Raw genomic sequence first — 19,684 nt, forward strand, 5'->3', positions numbered from 1 at the left:
CATAAGCATTTGAAAAAAGGGTCAGGATCAGAGGTAAAGTTCATGGTAGAATGCTTGCCTAGGATGTGGTAGGCCTCCCCCCTCCCCCTTCCCCAAAGTTAACACAACATAATCTCAAATAGTTTATTTAGAGAGAACTTCATTAAGTGGAGAAGTATAAAGGCAGGTGTTACCTTTGACTGCTCCTCGTCCATTGAAGATTCTTCAGACCCATGGGGAGTGTTACTCAAAGAGCTGCTTCTCTGGTCATCAGCTATCATTTCGGAAGGGGCTATTTCCACTACTGACAGTCGACAGCTCTCACTCCTTCCTCCACCTAGTTCTTCCATCCTTGAGTGGGAAAAAGATTGAGACCGGGTTTCTTGAGAAAGCTCTACAAATTTCTCTAGGGCACTGAAAAAATCAATGCGATCTGTACTGAAATCTGTGATTTCAGCCTGGCAACTGGGTTGGGGGCTTGGTGACTCAGGATCAGGTGACAAAGGAAGGTCTTTCAGTCGAGATGTCAACTCTTCCATTGGCAATAAGTGGACGTTCATGTCTGCTTTCAAGGCATCTGTCTCCAAATCTTCCACTGTTAAGTCTGGGAACTTGTTGGCCATTTCTGGGGCCTGTCCAGGTTGCATTAAAGCTTTGGATGCATGGCAGTTATCAAGAGGGAATTTTGATTCACCTAGACAACACCCTGATGAGCATCCATTGATGTCATTTAAGTTTAATTCATCTTCAATCTGTCCAGCATGAAATTCTCGAGAAGAAAATTCCAAGCAGATCATTCTTTCTTTGGTACACAGGTCTTTCTGATTTGTATCTTGTGGAACCACATGTTCCACAAAGACAGGAGGTATGGGTGAGTGATTTTCCATGGTCTTCACCTCAGCAATCTGGTCTGCAGAAGTGGTAATCTCCTTTTTGTTGAGTTCTAGTCCAGTTTTGCAGATGGGTTCGTGGTGGTCTGAGAGGTCACTATCTGAATGGGATCTCCAGAGTTTGTTATGCCGCTGTTTGCTGTGGAGGGCACACAGAGGAAACACCTTACTTTGGTTTGTGAAAACAATACCATCCCAGGAAACCACCCCCAGGGAAACTATTCTTTTTTTATTTTTTTGGTCTTTTTGAGACAGGGTCTCCCTGTATCCTCAGCTGGCCTGGAACTTGCTATGTAGACCAGGCTGGCCTTGAACTCACAGAGATCTGCCTGCCTCTGCCTCCCCAGTGCTGGGATTAAAGGCCTATGCCACCACCTGCAAAATGCTTTGCTACTGCTTGATGGAACAAGGGGAATAAGTATTTCAAAACACACTACTTAATAGTAGCAAAAAACAAGAACGCAAAACAATTGCTGACATCTGATTTTTTTTTAAAATGTATCAGACTGAAAAGTGCCAAAATGGCTCATAACAGTTACTGTTGGTAACACTGTAGCCAAACAAGCCCTTTCATACAACTGTTAAGAGGGTGAACTGTACTTTCTTTAAACATTTTTTTTCATTACATTTATTATTTGTGTGTACCTGGATGCATGTTGTGTGTATGCCATGGTGCATGTGTGGAGGCCACAGGATAACTTGTAGGAGTTGGTTCTCTCTTTCCATTATGTGGGCCCTGGGGATTCATCTTGGACTGCCAGGCTTAGCCATCTTGCTGATTTTGGCAATAGCTCTCCAAGTTTAACCCTTTAGGTTTTTGGTTGTGGTGTTTTTTTTTTTTTTTGTTTTTTTGAGACAGGGTTTCCCTGTAGCCCCAGCTGACCTAGAACTCACTATGTAGAAAAGGCTGGCCTTGGGGCTGGAGAAATGGCTCAATGGTTAAGAACACTGACTGTTCTTGCAGAAGACCCGGGTTTGAATCCCAGCACCCACATGACAGCTAACAACTGTTAGCTAACAGCACCCACATGACAGCTAACAACTCCAGTTCCAGGGGTCTGATGGCCTTGTCTGTCCTCCGTGGGCATTGCACAACATGGGTGCACTCACCTACATGCAGGCAATACACACATACACACATAAATATAAAAATAATAAATAAGAAAATATATATATAAAAAGAAAAGGCTGGCCTCAATCTCACAGAGATTGGCCTACCTCAGCTTCCTGAGTGCTGGGATTAAAGGTATGTGCCCCCATGCCTGGCTAATTTTAACCTTTTAATGTGCAATTCTTCCTGTTAGAATATTTCTTGGAGAAATACTTTAAATTTATACATGTAAGGATATTTACTATAATGTTGTTTGTAATATTAAAAATTAGACGCCGAAAAGAAAAATGGACTTACTTAAATTTTAAGCAGGGCTGGGGAAATGGCTCAGTTGGGAAAGTGCTTGCCATGCAAGCATGAAGATGTAAGTTCAGGTCCCTGGAGCTTGCTGGTCCACCAGACTAGCTGAGTTGGCAAGTCACAGGTTCAGTGAGAGAACCTGTCTCAGTGAGGCAGAGAAGTGGCCGAGGAAGACACCCAATTTGTTGATTTTTGGTTTCCACATGAATGTGACACACATGTGCATATACATGTATATATACAAACAACCTAAAGTAAATTACAGGCTATATAATCATATGCTACGAGGTTGTTAGAAATTATCAGGCATTTTAGTGTACTGATGCCCAAGGTATATTATTAAGTGAGACAGCATGTTAAACACATTTGGAATGGTCAGTTTTCATATTAGAGTAAGAATAGGAAAAAATATGGAGGAATACCATTTGTAACTGATTTCTTCAAGGAAGGCAGAAATCGTCCTTGGGGACATTATTACTTTCTACTTCATATTTATGTTTTGAATTTAAAAATGAGCGTATTTAGCAATTATAACCAGAAAAATCTAAAACCCAAATTACATGTAAGTCATACAAAGAGAAATATTTAAAAATATTTTATATGTATAAGTACTAGGCTTGCATGTATGTAAGGGTATCACATGAATGCAGTGTCTGCAGAGATCAGAAGAAGGTATCGGATCCCCTGGAACTAGAGTTACTGATGGCTGTTAGCTGTCATGTGGGTGCTGGGAACTGAATCTGGGCCCCCTGCAAGAGCAGCAAGTGCTTTTAACTGCTAAGCCATCTCTCCAGTATTTATTAATTATTATTATTATTAATGTGTATGTGCATGTATACTGTGTGTGTGGTGCTCATGGAGAACAGAAGTGGACAACAGATTCCCACAAGGTACAGTTACAGGCAGTTGTGAGCTTCCCAGTATGGGTGCTGGGACCCGAAGTTGGGTCCTCTGGAAGAGCAAAAAGTGCTTTTAACCACTGAGTTGTCTTTCTAGCCTCATGGTGATCACTCTTAAGTTAGAAAATAAAGGTAGACTAGTAAATTTGGAGAGAATGTTACATACAGAATGAAGAGGAGGAACATAAAGGGCAGGACATTTTCAGAAAGATCTTAGGATAAAAATCACCAAGCTGAGGCAACACTTGGAAAGAATAGATGGGCCAAAGAAGGCTCTTCTTCATCAACTCCCAGGACCATTATGCATTCATCCTTTAGTGTTTTAAAGGTCTGAGATGGGAATGAGATTCACTTCAAACTACACATTCACAGGAAGCACAGTTTCCAAAGCCCCAGCCAAAATGAGAAAGCTGTCTATATGATTGATCAGGATCATCTGCCCAGGGATTGGACCCTTAAGTATGGTGTTTGGCAGTCTCCATGATTCTAACGTCTGGGTAGAATGGGAAACTCAGCCCCAATCATCTTTTCCTGGGGTGAAAGCCGCACATAAGGTTCTGCTGAGTCATGTGCTTACACTAATGTGACCCTGTTTCTTCTCAACTCTGCACCTGCTCTCAGTTCTCCTTTCTGTCTGTTGAGTGAGTGGGGTGTTCTCAGGCCTGAAGAGAAGAGGGGTACTTTCCCTGGTAAGGAGCAGGTCAAGTTGTTTATAAAGACAAGCTATAATCAATTAGCTGGGTGTTCATTGGGTTTTTCACCCTTTTCAAGTTGCATGGACTCCAGCCACCCCTAGGAGGAGACAACATACCATTTCAAATAGGTGAGTGGCTGTGGGGAGAAGCAAGCTGCTTTGGGCAAGTGTGGACTAAATTTTTACATTATCATCAACGAAGGCCACTTAGTTTCTGTTAAAGTTTCTTCTCATATCTAGATGCCTTCGTTTCCTGGCCTATATATGACTGTGTTTTCTATCTGTGACCTATCACAAGGTCATTCAAACCTGTATTAGGTCCTCTCTCCATGGTAGGACAACTCCTGTTGATGTGTGTGACTGGGAAGACAGCTTGGGCGTAGTTGTTCTTAGTCACCTAATAATATAAAAGAGCAGCTGATTTTATCAGCCAACAGGCAAATGAGAAGTTCCCATGACCCCAGGAATCTCCCAAAGTGTAGTTTTTAAAAAATGCTTTAAAATTACTAATCAATCAGGAGAGAATATGAGATGGAAGTTATGCTAGTGAGTCTAAACAGTGACTGTTTCAGAGGAATATTTCAGAGGAAGTAGCTGACATCATAGCCTGCTGCCCAGCAGGGATTTCCTTCTGTTCCTGTGGGAGATAGTCATCAGAAAATACTAGGTCAGGGCTTGGGAATAAAACTGACACCTACTTATAAAGGAGAAGAAAACATCCAACCCTTGGCTTGGTGCCGAGGGGTGGGCAGCTCTCCGACACTGCCCAGTCATCACTGTCATTGCTGAAGTACTGCACACTTTATGTGCCCCTTGTTGGACCTCCATCTTTTCACCCATGGCAACTTCCCTCCTGAATTTTCCACTTATCATTCCCTTTCTTTTCTTTAAAATGTCACTGTGCATTTTGTTTTATAATGTATTGCTTAGCTTACATGTTCTGAATTGTATATAAATCATAATATATATTCTTTTAAAATATTTATTACTTTGATTTTGTGTGTATGAGTGTGTTGCCTGAATGTATGTGAGTGCACCTGTGTTGTGCAATGCTGCAGAGGTCAGAAGAGCGCTTCGGATTGCCCTGGAACTGGAGTTAAGGACAGTTTGTAGCTGCCATGTGGGTGCTGGGAACTGAACCTGGGTCCTCTGCAAGAGCAGTCAGTGCTCTTAACTGCTGAGCCATCTCTCCAGCCCCCATACTATATATTCTTCTAAAACATTTTTTGTGTAACATATTAAGCTTCATTACTGTATGTAAATTGAATACATCACAATTCATTTATCCATCTTGTTTACTAACAGTTTTGGCATTACAAACAACATTGCCATGGACATTCTTGTGGCTGGTAGACAAGAAAGCTGTTATATATAGGAATGGAACACATGGATCACAAGGTATGTGTGCATCACTGGTTTTACTTGGTAACATCAGACTGTTTTCCAATGAAGCTTTGTCTGAGCCAGTATGTTCTAATACACTGACTCTGGTAGGGATAGTTGTACAACATTAGATCATATCTATTATTTTAAAACTGTTAACTTTTAAATTCAGCTGATTCCCTACTCCCATTCCAGGCAGGCAAGCAAATAAACAAGTTGCCAAAAAAGAACTTCAGAGTTGGTCTGTGGCCTAGGTGATGCAACCAAGTTTTAGATCTTCCCCTCCCATGAGTGGCCTCGGACCTGAATTTGGATTCATGTAAACACACAGATAACACAAGAGATGACTGGGCCATTCTGGGTAAAAATTTAACTTTTTTACTTAGTAAATGAACATGAAGGAATTATGAACAACAAGATGGGTAAGACATTCCATTCTCTTGCCTCTGCTTTCTTGTTATATGCTAGGAAAAGCATTAACTCTGAGAAATTTATACAGAGGAAGATACTGCTAAAAATATAGGACCAGGAAAATCAGACTGGTTGTGATTACTTTTTAGGGTATTAGGAAAAGAACTGAGAATTTTCTCTGAGCTATGCTTGGGTCTAGATATTTTTGATTATTTAACTGAAAAACTATTGAGAAAATCCTTTTAAGCTGGGTGTGGTGGCGCACGCCTTTAATCCGGGCACTTGGGAGGCAGAGACAGGCGGTTCTCTGTGAGTTTGAGGCCAACCTGGTCTCCATAGTGAGTTCCAGGACAGCTGGGGCTACAGGGAGACCCTGCCTCAAAAAGATAAAAATAAAAACAACAAAACAAAAAGGAAAGAAAGAAAATTCTTTTAAACTTCAACTGGGCTTGGCTGCCATCTGACCAGAAATCTATGTCCCTTCATTCTCAGGCTCACTGCTGATGACTACTAACAGTCAGTCTGCACCAGAAAGCCAGGATAAAGATATGCCTACACCTGTTTTGTACCTGGTGACTGAGTTCTTTAAAGAATCAAAATGGACATTTCCAAGACACGTGGCACAAATTCTTCATAGCTGTCACCGAGTTTTTCCCTTTTGCTCCCTATACAGTGGAACCTAATACCATAGACACATGGTCTAGCCTGCAAATGGTCTGCTTGAAACTTGAACCTGTCTGATAGAACATAAATCTGCCAGATACCTGTATAATCAGGGTGCAGAATAACAAATAGGGCTTCTAGCAGTTTAACGGAGAGCTTTAGCACTCTACCCCTCATCCTTCCTGTTTCCACGGCCCAAATATTAAAACAGAAAAAAAAATTGGTTAGGAAAAGTACCAATAGTTTTATGATACCATCCTTTTTTAGGTCTTAAAGGGGAATAGTGAATTAACCTTCTCTAAGCTGTTAGTGATATTTTTAAAGATTCAAAAAGTCCTCTGTGTTTCAGAGGGCCAACTGCATGGCCCATACCCCCACATTCTGATTAATAAGACTATAATAAATTTAGAAGTCACTACAAGAATCTGTTGTTACTTCGGCAAACTTCTCTTCTGCCAAGAGGTCATAACACCAAGCCCTCTCAAATAGACAGCGGCCATTTCCAGTTAAGTACCCAGTTGCTGCCTTGGATAACAAGCTAGAGGGTGCTAGGATCACAACTTTAACTCCTTGAGAAAGCCACCATGTGCATCCTAAGATATGAAATACAAAATCCAGAAAAAAAAAAAAAAACAACTGCCAAGAAGATCCAGCATAGGAAATAGAATTTTTTAGAAGCTGAGTGGGGTGTCTCAAAGGATGCTGTTTTCCTCTTTACCTAAACTATATGATCTGACTGAAGTTTAGTCACAGGACTTTGGGGAATATCTTTTCTTGCTGTTTGTTTATTTATTTAGATATTTTTGAGATAGGGTCTCCCTGTAGCCCTAGCTGGCCTGGAACTCACTATATAGACCAGGCTGGCCTTGAACTCACAGAAATCTGCCTGCCTCTGCCTCCTGAGTGCTGGAATTAAAGGCATGTGCCACCACAGCAAGCTTCTGTTATTTATTTTTTTAAAAAATATTCACTATTTTTATTTTATGTGTATGAGTGTATTGCCTGCATGTATATAAGTACACCTGTGTCATATAATGCCCATGGAAGTCAGAAGAGGGTGTTAGATCCCCTGGAACTGGAGTTCTAGACAGTTGTTAGCTGCCATGTGGGTGCTGGGAACCAAACCTGGGTTCTCTACAAGAGCAGCCAGTGCTCTTAACCACTGAGCCATCTCTCCAGCCCTTTGCTGTTATTTATTTGAAACAGGATTTCATGTAGTCCAGGCTGACCTCAAACTCACTATGGAGGATATGTATACATATACATATACATGGCAGGTCTTGAACTCCTGATCCTCCGGCTTCCACCTCCCCAGTGCTGAGATGACAGTGACTGGGCTATGTGACAACCTATCTTAAGACACCATTCCTGGCTCTTTGCTCTTCCAAGTATGTAGATACCACTTTGGGTGGGCCCAATTCACTTAGCCTACAAGTGCCAACATTTCTAGATAATGTATCATAGACTGTTGCTCTTAACAGCTGTATAATCAGACATTTTTGTTATTGTCTGATTTGTTCACTTGTTCCAGAAAATATGAGTATGCTCTAGCCAACTTGAAACAGGCTTTAGCAATAGGCTTTAGGCTTACCATCAAGTCCGGGCCCATAGGGATGGCTCATAGAGAAGTCTATGGAAGGTTCTAGGAAAGGTTACTGTGACTAACTGAAATGCCTTTTTTTTTTTTGTTTCTCTAGCTCCTCCTCTCTTCAAGGCCACCTCTTGGAGCCTAGGAGCTATTATCAAGCAGCCTTGCTGATAATGAGTCCCTCTTTTGTAAATAAGTCTTCTATAAAACCCTCTTCAAATAACCGTAACCCGTTGAGACCCCGAGTGATAAAGGGATTCTATTACTTGTAGCCAAAAGCAGCCAAGTGATATCCCTAACCTGGATTCTAGTATTCAATGAAGAAGAAATAAATGGCACATAGGAATGTGTTTCTGGGTAACCATAGCGAAAAGAGATGATGAAAAACCCTTAGTAATATATAGTAGCATACAAAAATGAAATGAGTGATCCCAGCACTTGGGAGACAAGAGGATCAAGTAATCAAGGCCAGTCTTGGCTATATAGTAAATTCAAGGCCTGTCTGGGCTATGTGACAACCTATCTTAAAAAAAAGGAAGAGTATTATTTTTGTGGAAACACACATACATACACACATAGTCACATAGTGGGGCTGGAGAGATAGCTCAGTGGTTAAGAATGCTTGCTGTTCTGCTAGAGGATCTGGGTTCAATTCCCAGTACCCACATGACAGCTAACCCCTTAACTCCACCTCCAGGGGATGTGATACCCTCTTCTGGCCTCTGCAGGCATTGCACACATGCGGTGCACTTACAGACATGCAGGCAAAACATTCATATACATAAAATTAAAATAAAATGCTGAAAAAATAGTGAACATTTTTATTCACAAGTCTACAAGGTAGATAGATGTCACTTTTTTATTTCCTAGATGGGATCAGGTAGAGATGAAAAACATGAGGCAACTTCTGAAGGTTGCAGCAAGCGGTGAGCCAGGAATGGAAACTACATCAACTGATTTAAGTTCTGAGGTTTTTCTCTGCCCAGAGTTTACCCTCCCTTTAGGGATCAAGCCCAGGAAGTCAGGGTGGAATAGAAAAAGAAAGAAGAGGGAAGAAGAGAGTGACTTTCTGTTTTTTTCTGCTCTTCATATCCTCACGGCTTTTCTGAAATTCTTTTAACAGCTAAGGAAAACCACTGATGTAGAGTGTAAGGTGGCAGTGGGGGCCAACCCACAGCTTGCAGTAGCCTGGGATTCCAGAATAAATACAGAACTTGGCAGGACACATAGTATCCTTCCTCTCAGTGGGTCACATGAGGACGTTGCCTAATATCCATTATGTGTGTGTCTAGAACATACAATATTTATGTGTCCTCAAATGCTTAGATACCCTTTTCTTGTGCCAAAAAGAATTTGTGTCCTATCTTCTGATTTAATCGGAAAATATTATAAAAAACTGGCCCTAAGACCTGTAACTTCTTTGAAACAGGAGGACTAAGTAGTCAGAGACTTAGATGAAATCATGCCAAATGCTGCGTAGATGGGAGGGGATTTTTAGTGGAAACCATACTGCTATGTTGTGGCCACATTTTAACAATTCTTTGGGGGTGGGAGGGTGGCCCTTCTGCCTGGATAGGCTGGAACACTGCTTAACATTTTGTTTTGGGGAAACATAGCCCAGAGTTCAGAGTCAAGACCAAGTCATGAGACTTGCTAGAGTTAAACCCTGGCATCAGCTGAAACTTCTTCTAGACAGCTGTGCCTTCACCCTGAAAAACATAACTGGGAACATGCTCACATGGAAAAAACAAACCAAATCTATTAATTCTAAGAATTTCAGTGTGTGACAGAAAAGATTGATCCAGAAGAAATTGATCCAAGTCATTTAATATCTGATGCTTGTTTCCAAGAGCAGTTGAGGGCAATTTAACCCCCAAAGGTACTGATGTAGTGAAATCACTTACTAATTTTAATAATCAATTACTAAATTATTAATTGAAAATAGCTGTCTCTTATTGATACAGGAAGCTATTAAGGACAGTACTGGGGTGAAGAGGCAGGCTGGAAAAATAGCTTTTTGTGGGAGAAATATCCATCAAAATATATGGTAAAAGTAAAACCTAGAGACATAGGTAAGGCAATTTGTAAAAATGTTTTTTATTGTATGTGCATGAGTGTTTTTTTTTTTTTTTTTTTTTTTTTGGTCTTTTTGATAGGTTTCCCTGTAGCCCTAGAGGTCCTGGAACTCACTATGTAGACCAGGCTGGGTTTGAACTCACAGAAATCTGCTGCCTCTGCCTCTTGACTGCTGGGATTAAAGGTGTGCGCCACCACGCCCGGCTCATGAGTGTTTTTTAAGAAAATATGTTTATTATTTTTATTTTATGTGTATGAGTGTATTGCCTGCATGTATGTGAGTGCACCCATGTCGTGCAACACCGAGGAGGTCGTCGAATTCCCCTGGAACTGGAGTTAAGGATGGTTCATAGCTGCCATGTGGGTGCTGGGAATTGGACCCGGGTCCTCTGCAAGAGCAGTCAGTGCTTTTAACCACTGAGCCATCTCTCCAGCCCCTAAGGTAAGGCAATTTTGACTACTGTCTGTAACTATTCTTAGTTTTTTTTTTGTTTTTTGAAAGAGGGTCTTCCTGTAGCCCCAGGAATCCTCAAACTTGCTATGTAGACCAGGCTAGCCTTGATCTCCCAGAGATCCTCCAGTTTCTGCCTCTGGAGTGCTAGGATTAAAGGCATCCGATGCTGGGATTAAAGGCATGTGCCGCCATGCCTCTGATCAAAGTATTTTTTTTTTTTTTTTAAAGAAAATAGAAAGAGCTGGGCCTGGTGGTGCATGCCTTTAATCCCAGCACCAGGGAGGCAGAGGCAGACAGGATCTTATCTTTGAAATTGATCTACACAGTGAGGTCCAGGCCAGCTGGGGCTACAGGGTGACCCTATCTCAAAACAACAACAAAAAACCCAAAAAAAACCCCCAAAAAAGTAAATCAAAAAGACAAAAAAGTGTACCTAATTAAAAACTTAAATGAGGTTACAGTACCTCTATCTGTCAGTTTATATCCCACAAACAACCTGAAAGATCAAATGCCTAATCATCCATGATAATCTAAAATGCTTATACTTATTTTTTGAAAAACTGGTAAGAGAAATCAATCCAAGTTAAAAACCATCATGTCCAAATTAGGTTGCGGTGACCTGGCAGCAGAGGGCAACCCTTCACCTTAACTAGCCTGTCTAAAGAAGTGCAAGTCTGAGAAAGCCCCCGACGACTCACCTTGCCAACAAGATCCCCTGGTACTCTTCCAGTTGTCTCATGAAGCTGGGATTGGGCTTGGTCACGGTTCGTCTTTCCTTCACGTAGTCATAGGCTCGATCCAGGTTCCAGCCATACTCCTTCATTGCATAGGCAATCACAGTGGAGGCTGAGCGACTCACTCCCATTTTGCAGTGCACAAGGCATTTAGATCCATGTTTCCTAGTTGGGGGGTTGAGACGAAAAAAGGTAGGAAAACAACAAAGAGTACATTTTAAAAACTGAGTTTTAGGTTCTTCCAAGTCTCCTGTCTTTGCCCTTCCATTTTTTAGCTATACAGTGCCCTCGCTTAGTACACTCATGTACCTCAATGATTAAATATGAAGGTAAGGTAGGCAGCTCCAACTACACTTTTAATTTCTTTCTTTCTTTCTTTCTTTTTTTTTTTTTGGTCTTTTTGAGACAGGGTCTCCCTGTAGCCCCAGCTGGCCTAGACTTACTATGGAGACCAACCTAGCCTCAATCTCATAGAGATCCACTTGCCTCTGCCTCCTGATTGCTGGGATTAAAAGGGTGCACCACTATGCCCGGCTCCAATTATAATTTTAAACAATATTCAATTTTAATATAGTAAGCTTCTCAATTCATTCAGTAAAAATTTATCAGGTATTTAGCATATGTAAAATAATGTGCAAGATTCAGAGGAAACTTAACACACAGCTTTTTTCCTAAAGGATTCAGTGAGAGAAACAGATGATTAAAATTCAATGTGGTAAGTGCAAAGAATGCCAAAGAGTGCAGAGGGAGCATTCTGCATTTAGAGACTGCATTTCCTATGTGGAGAGGCTGGTTCCCTCATAGCCCCCAGGCATACTTCCTGGTTGGCATGCTCCTGAGTTACAGGTGTAGCAGTGATTCACCTAATTTATTCAAATATTAGAGTTGTTTCTGGTTAAAGTTCCCAGTAAGGGTTCTGTCCCTAGAGGAAAGGACAGATGAAACCAACTTTCTTCTCTATTCAGTCAGAGCCCTGGAAACTACTTTTCACATACCACCACAGTCCCAGGGAACTGGAGGGAAGCATGTAATGAACCACAGAGCTTTCTCAGTGAAGAATGGAGAGCTGTCTATCTGTTTTGGGATGTTTCAAACTGAACCCAGGGCTTCACACATACTGAGCACATATGATATCACTGAGCTACACTTTAGTCCCTGTTTGTTTTTTTTTGTTTTGGGTCTTTTTAAAAAATATTTTATTATTTTTATTTTATGTGTATGAGTGTATTGCCTGCATGTATGTGAGCGCACCCGTGTTGTGAAATGCTGCGGAGGTCAGAAGAGGGCATCGGATTCCCCTGGAACTGGAGTTAAGGATGGTTTGTAGCCGCCATGTGGGTGTTGGGAATTGAACTCAGGTCCTCTGCAAGAGCAGTCAGTGTTCTTAACCGCCGAGCCATCTCTCCAGTCCCTGTTTTTTTTGGTCAGGGGTCTCCCTATAGCCCTGGCTGGCATGGATTTGCTATGAAGACCAGGCTGGTCTCGAACTCAGAGATACCCGCCTGCTTCTGCCTCCCTAGCTAGTGCTTGGATTAAAGTCATGCACTGCCATGCCTAGCTCCCTGCTTGTTTTTAATGCAAGGGAAGGAAGAAAAAATGATGCTACCACAAAGCTATACTAAGAAGCAAACAAAATATTTCAGTCTTAACAAGTCAAAGTTAATTACCTTGTATATGAACAGTATTCACTTAGGCTAACTCTAAGAACACAGTGTTATAGCACATAGTAAGTCATTAAATATTTGTTAAATGCATGAACAAACTTATAGCTCTGCTAATTAGCTCTTACAACTACTGATGTAGAGTATTTAAAACCTAGAGAAAAGAACTGCACATGGGCTCTAGAACCCTTCCAAGTAACTATTCCAATAAATCGAAATATGTATGCATGAGCCTCAGGGAAAGACTTAATTAATTTGCTCATTGACTGTGTGATGGTAGACAAGCTTCCTTCCAGAAGCTTATAACCTGCTTCTCTGGAGACACAGTTAGGTGAAAGAGTTAAGCATCAATACAAGGAAGCCCAAGTCACTTGCCAAAATGAGTGAGCAGATAAGCTACAAGAATGGAATCATTTTTCTTTCTTTCTCTCTTTTTCTTTCTTTCTTTCTTTCATGTTTTTCTTTTTATTTATTTTTAAAAAATAATTTCTTTCTAAACTGCATTTATTTCAGGGGTGGGGGTCGTACATGCCATGGCATGAGTATGTATAAGTCTGAGGACAACTTGCAGAACTCAGTTCTCTCCTACCACCATGTGAGTCTTGGGGATTGAACTAAGGTCATCAGGCTTGGCAGCAAGTGCTTTTACACACCCTCACTGCCCCTGGACTGGAATAATTTAAATAGTTTCAGAGAGAAGGAAGATTAGCCTCCTACCTGTCAATTAACTGAAAAATTCTGGTGTCTTAAGGTTGGTGTGATGTATGTCTCTATGTGTTTAAATTGTCAAGAATGACTAGGAAATACTTCTTTTATGTATGGTACCATATGATTTTAAAAAATTATTTATTTTAAAATTATGTGTCTGTGTGTGGGTATGTGGACATGAGTGCAGGTGCCAGTGGAGACGTTGGATCCCCTGGAGCTGGAGTTACAGATGATTGTGAGCTGCTGGATATGGGTTCTGGGAACCAAACCTGTGTCCTCTGGAAGAACAAAAAGCAGTCTTAACCACTAAGCAATCTATCTGTCCACCCCATAATTTTTTCAGTTAATAATTTCTGGTTAACATTTATCTACTGCTGGTTTTGTATGTGTGCGAGTATGTGCACACATACCATGGTACACGTGTGGAAGTCAGAGAACAAACTGCAGGATCTGGTTATCTCAACTTCTACTTTGTAGGTTCTGGGGATTGAATTTAGGTCATGAGGCTTGGTGGCAAGTACCGCCCCTGCCAAAGGACTTTTCATTAAAGTTAGGATGCAAACACATAGTGAGTCAGATGAAAGTGTAGACATGTGCTCTGTATTTTCTGATTGAGCTCTGACAACTTTAACATACCAAATTTTAGGTCCATGCTTGCAAGGCATAGAAGTGCTCAAACTTAGACAAGCCTAAAAAAATAAAATTCATTCCTCATGAAAGCACCTCTTTGACATATTTTTAACTGGGCTTTTTAGTGCATATCTTCTAATTTATTTAATAAAAGGATCTAAGTTTTCACCTAACCCATGCTTCAATTTCAGCCCAGACTCTCCCTGTAGGATTAAGCTTGGCATCATAAAATTAGGAGCAAGGGGGTCTTGATTAGGGTGAGACACAGGAGGTACCCAGGATGTAGCATTGAGGGGGGTATCTCTTTCAGACTGACCTGCACTTGCAGAAGCCCAAGGACTGCCTCCATTGGTAACCTCGATGCTTTATGCGTCTCCCTAATCATAAATGGGATCAGCCCTCCTTTTCAGGGCAACCAGGACCTTGACATGAACTCAATACCTTCTTCAGCTGAGACCCTGACTGCTTGCTTTGTCTTTCTGCTTCTCTTTTCTGATGGAACTGGACTATTCCTGCACACTTATAGACTCTGAACTAGACATAACTCTGGCCCAAATCCTATCTCTAGCACTTGTTATATAACACCTCTGTGGTTTGCCCTCATTTATACAGGATGACAACAGCATTGGCCTCTTTGGAATTTAGAAAATATTATACAAGAGATGCATATACAGTGATTGCACAGAGTAAGCATGCCATGAATGGTATTATTACCAGGAATAATTCACCAATAGGCTTCAAGAGAATAAAATACCTTCTGGTGCTGGCTAGAGGCAAAAGGAATAGGCTCAAGGCTAGAGTATGAAAATTCAGGATAACTAAGAAGACTGTCCTGATTAGGAAAGGTCTTAAGAGAAGTGTGGAGAGATTCCTGAAGGAAGTTAAAAACAGAAGTCTTTCTTATCTACTGCAGATGGCTTAGATGTATTCCTTTCTGAAGAGGGACATGGCCAAGAGACTCTCTTATGGTTCCTCTAGTGAAGGATGAATAATATGGGCAAGAAGTCCTCAAAGTCCAAGGGTCCAAGCATCAGTTAATCTGAAGATGACATCCTTGCAGGTTAGGTAAAACTCTTACCACTTAAGAGTTATCAACAACAGAACTGATGAATGGGAGCTTTCCAAAGCTTACTGTTTCTCCCCTTGTATTCAGAAAGGCCAGGGACTCACCTACCTGTAATAATTTCTGCTACACAATTTACAAATATCCCAATGGAAACTGAAGAAGTTAATTTAAAATTTCTCTGATTTCCAATTTTTTTCTTTAGCTACAGTGAATTTCATTTTCTTCAATTTTGTGCTTAATAGAAAACAAGATTATATGAGGTTATCTTTATCTAAGGGACTTCATTTACTTAAAGGAAAAGTGTTAGATCACTAGTATTTTGTCTAGGATTATAAAATCTCAGTTCCTTTTTTTCTTTATTTTTCTACTGAGTACCATCAATAAGTTATCTATACCCCCCAGCGCAGCCATGTGTACACTAGGAACAGGGATCAGAATGTGTGTGGGACTCACTTTGCTTTAGAGATGAATTTGTAAGTGTCATTCCAGTAAGCCAGGAGATCCGTTGCCTCTTCATCATATACCCGGATGTTATGATATTCAAAGACTCCAGGGAAGAAGTTGTCTATCTCTCGAGTGACATTCAAGATATACCGTACCCTGTGAGGAACCAAGGGAGAACGTGTGCTCTGTTACTCAAGCTAAACCCTATTCCCAGCCATGTTCAATACCTAAATTCCATTTTCAGTTTCTGTATGGTTACACAATCTTGTCTTTGATAGTCTCTTGGAAACAACCCTCCTATTTATGCTCAAGAATCAACCCAAGACTCAGGACCTAGCAATTTCTGTCACTAAAATTACTTCTTTGGAAGTTATTTGTATAAAATCAGACTACTGACATATACTCCAAGAGAAAAAGGGAAAATTTATTCCTATTTTTCTAAATGCCAGATGGCTAGGCTTTGCTTCGTTACTTTCTTCATGAAGGCAATGAGGCCAGAACTGGAGGGTCTGAGGAAAGCTGGATGTGAGAGTTTCTCAGCTCTCTGGCTGCACTCCTGGCTGCTATGGCAGCAGAAATGTTGAAGGCTCTCCCATACTGACATGCTTGCAGAAAAGAGTTTCTCTCCTAAAAAATCTCCTCTAATCTCTCTTGCTACACCACCTCAATACATGCTTGGGTTTAATTTACCAAAGATTTTTTCCCCCTCAATGTTGTATAGACTTAGACATCACTAGAATTTACTCCAACGTAAAACACAGACTCACTTCTCTCTGCAGAAGCAGCTTCCCTTCCCATAACCAAATGTGGGGGCTCCACAAACTCAATCTTTGAAGTTTAAAAAAAAAAGAGGACTACAGGAAGAGAGTCAGTACCCAGCACTTGGTGGTTAAGGCCTTTTTTTTTTTCTAAGACATGAATTTAAGTTGGCATCAAAGTCTACTAGTAGAAATGAGTTTTATTTTCTTTATTTAAAAAAAACATTTTATTTATTATTTTTATTTTATGTGTATGAGTATTATGCATAACACTGTATGAGGTAAGTGCACCTGTGTTGTGCAATGCTGGTGGAGGACAGAAGAGGACATTGGATCCCCTGAAACTGGAGTTACGGACAGTTGTTAGCTGCCACGTGGGTGCTGGGATTCAAACTCAGGTCTTCTGCAAGAACAACCAGTGTTCTTAACCGCTGAGCCATCTCTCCAGCCTCAGAAATGAGTTTTTAAATTTAAAAAGTAAGCACACAGTAGGAATGCAAAATGGTGCAACTGCTGTGGAAAATAGCAACTTCCAAAAAGGTTAAAGCAGTCACTATATGACACAAACATTAGTCCACTCCAGCACCAATAATCATAGTGGCATTATTCATGATAGCCAGAAAGTGGCTGCCAGCTGATGACATCCAGCGGTATCTAGGGATTGGGAAGAAAGTAAATATGATTGAGAAAGTGTAGATGTTCTCTTTTTGGTATGAAAAAGGTTCTAAATTTATTAGTTTGCACAACTCAGAAACATTTACTGAAACCCACCAAATTATATATTGTAAATGAGTTGCATTCAATAAAATGGTTATGGGCTGGAGAGATGGCTCAGTGGTTAAGATCACTTGCTGCTCTTCCAGAGGCCCAGGGGTTTAGTTCCCAGCACCCACATGGTGGCTAATGTCCTTAACTCCAGTTCCAGGGGATCCAGCACTCTTTTATGGCCTCCACAAACACTGCACATACAGTGCACCTACATATGTGCAGGCAAAACAGTCATACACGTAAAGTAAAAATAAAATATTAAAAAAATAAAAGAGTTAGAAGCAAAACCAAGCATACTTATTTCATTTAAAATAAAAATGAAGGGATGGAGAGATGGCTCAGTGTTAAGAGTGCTTGCTGTTTTTCCAGAGGACCTGAGTTCAGTTCGCAGCACCCATGTTGAGGAGCTTATAACTACCTGTAACTCCAGCTCCAGAGGATCTGATGCCCTTTTTTGGCCTCCTTGGGCAAACACACACACACACACACACACACAAACAACAACAAAAAACCCCACAAAAAAGTCCTACTTCCAATCCTATACCTCAGTAATGGATTATGGCACTATCTCTCTAGACAGGGTAGAACTTCCTATTCTTTTCAGAGATGAAAGCAGCCACTGTTGATTGGTACTCAACTCCTTGAAACGTCTTTGCCCATCAGCAATGCTGTGACTTTATGTGGCACAGCACCTGGGTTAGTTTCTGGAGTCAGAGGGCTGTGTGGAAATGACCTTAAGGTCAAAATTACACTTTAAAATATTGTAAGTATTTTACATGCAAGGAACATATACAGATAGCTTTATGTACAGACCCATGAACTATATTTGTTCATACATTAAAGTTTAAGACCCACTGACTTTAAGAAATAGTATCTAAGTAGATGTTTATGCATCCAACCATTTTGTTTTTCAAGACAACAAGATACAGGTGCGTTTTGTAGCTTAGCCTTATAAGAAGTAAATGATGTGTGCTATTCCGCAATAGGCTGATTATGGATAATGATGTCTTGTACATTTTAAAAAGATAGAAAGAGCTGGGCGTGGTGGCACATGCCTTTAATCCCAGCACTTGGGGGGCAGAGGCAGGCAGATCTCTCTGAGTTCAAGGCCAGCCTGGTCTACATAGAGAGTTCCAGGCCAGCTGGGGCTACAGGGAGACCCTGTCTCAAAAAAAAAAGGCTAGAAAGGAAGATTTAGAAAGTTTTCACTGGAAAGACTTGGCAAATGTTCAAGGAGACAGATAATGATTAACTTGATTTAAAACATATAATGTATATATGTGCCCAAATAAAACATGGTACCTCATTAATGTATGCAATTTTTATATATCAGTTTAAAACTTAAAAAAAAAAATCACCTTAAAAAAAAGAAGCAGATGAGATGGACAACTCTCATCTCTAGCTAGGGTTATATTCTAAAATCTCAGTGTATGTGTACATAATGTGATTATAGTGCATTTGGCAAGCATTGCTATGTCCAATCTTGTATTTCATACTGAATAGTATATCTAAGTTTTCTAGAATGATAGAACTTTAAAACTTCACAACTTTGGAAGCTGTCAAAAACTCTGCCTCATTCCCAAAGAAATATTCAGTAGACCTCTACAGATAAGCAGATTCAATGTTGTTTTTCAGGTTCAATCAGGGGTCCTCATCCTTCAAGTGTCCGTTCAAAGATCCTAACTGGTAAACAATTTAAGTTTAAGCTTTCCAGGACCAAAGAGGGAAAATAGAAGACACAGAATGAGGTCTTCAAATTCTCAGTCCCATTTACTAGTTGATTTCCTCCCTTTATCTGTCATTAGGCAAATTATAGTTCTTATATGTGTATGATTTTCTCTAGCATTCATTCACACTGAGCATCACCTTGGTATAAAGCTTTGAGTCAGGTAGATATAAATTCATAAGATGAAGATAGATTCTCTGACTAAAAGCTCTAGGCTCAAGCCTTTCTTAAAATTTCCAAGTTATATTTATTTTTATACATAAACTTCAACTCAGCAGCTAGATTTTTCTCCCTTAGAATTTCTGTATGAAAACTGCTTTAAGCTCATTTTAATAATTATGAAACACCCTACTTGTCAGGCAGAAGGGAATGTAGGAAGCATGCATGCACGGGAGTCACCTACCATGGCAAACTCCAGATATGATTCATTCTCCTCTTCTACTCAACCACTGAGCTATACCTCCATCACATGGATTTGATTTTATCTTTTTATTTTTTGGTCTTTTTGAGACAAGGTCCCCCTGTAGTCCCAGCTGACCTGGGACTTACTATGTAGACCAGGCTCGTTTTAACTCACAGAGATCCACCTGCCTCTGCCTTCCAAGTGCTGGGATGGAAAGTGTGTGGTCACCACACCCAGCATACAGTTGATGATTTTTTTTTTTTTTTTGGTCTTTTTTGAGACAAGAGTCTCCCTGTAGCCACAGCTGGCCTGGATTAGCTACGGAGACCAGGCTGGCT

General features: G+C 40.6%; 1 protein-coding gene and 1 long non-coding RNA gene across 5 annotated transcripts in view; one reads left to right on the forward strand and one right to left on the reverse strand.

Moving 5' to 3' along the window:
- Positions 1-19,684, forward strand: part of LOC103730483 — a 55,907-nt gene that overhangs the window by 13,789 nt on the left and 22,434 nt on the right. Inside the window, exons 3-5 of one of the 4 annotated variants that reach the window (XR_003848802.1) lie at positions 5,179-5,271; positions 5,452-5,678; positions 6,160-6,963. This is a non-coding gene — a long non-coding RNA (uncharacterized LOC103730483). Of the gene's footprint in view, positions 1-5,178; positions 5,272-5,451; positions 5,679-6,159; positions 6,964-19,684 lie in introns of those variants that run through there. The other 3 variants (XR_003848801.1, XR_003848803.1, XR_607099.3) reach the window with 3 other exon arrangements.
- Ssh2 (slingshot protein phosphatase 2) overlaps positions 1-19,684 on the reverse strand; it is a 297,577-nt gene that overhangs the window by 6,465 nt on the left and 271,428 nt on the right. Inside the window, exons 12-14 of the mRNA XM_008828731.1 lie at positions 15,701-15,847; positions 11,147-11,347; positions 174-1,008 (exon numbers count right to left, since the gene is read on the reverse strand). Coding sequence (XP_008826953.1) covers positions 174-1,008; positions 11,147-11,347; positions 15,701-15,847 — 1,183 coding nt within the window. The remainder of the gene's footprint in view (positions 1-173; positions 1,009-11,146; positions 11,348-15,700; positions 15,848-19,684) is intronic.

Source organism: Nannospalax galili, unplaced genomic scaffold (assembly GCF_000622305.1).
Source record: "Nannospalax galili isolate Female #2095 unplaced genomic scaffold, S.galili_v1.0 scaffold212, whole genome shotgun sequence".
NCBI classification, from domain to species: Eukaryota; Metazoa; Chordata; class Mammalia; order Rodentia; family Spalacidae; genus Nannospalax; species Nannospalax galili.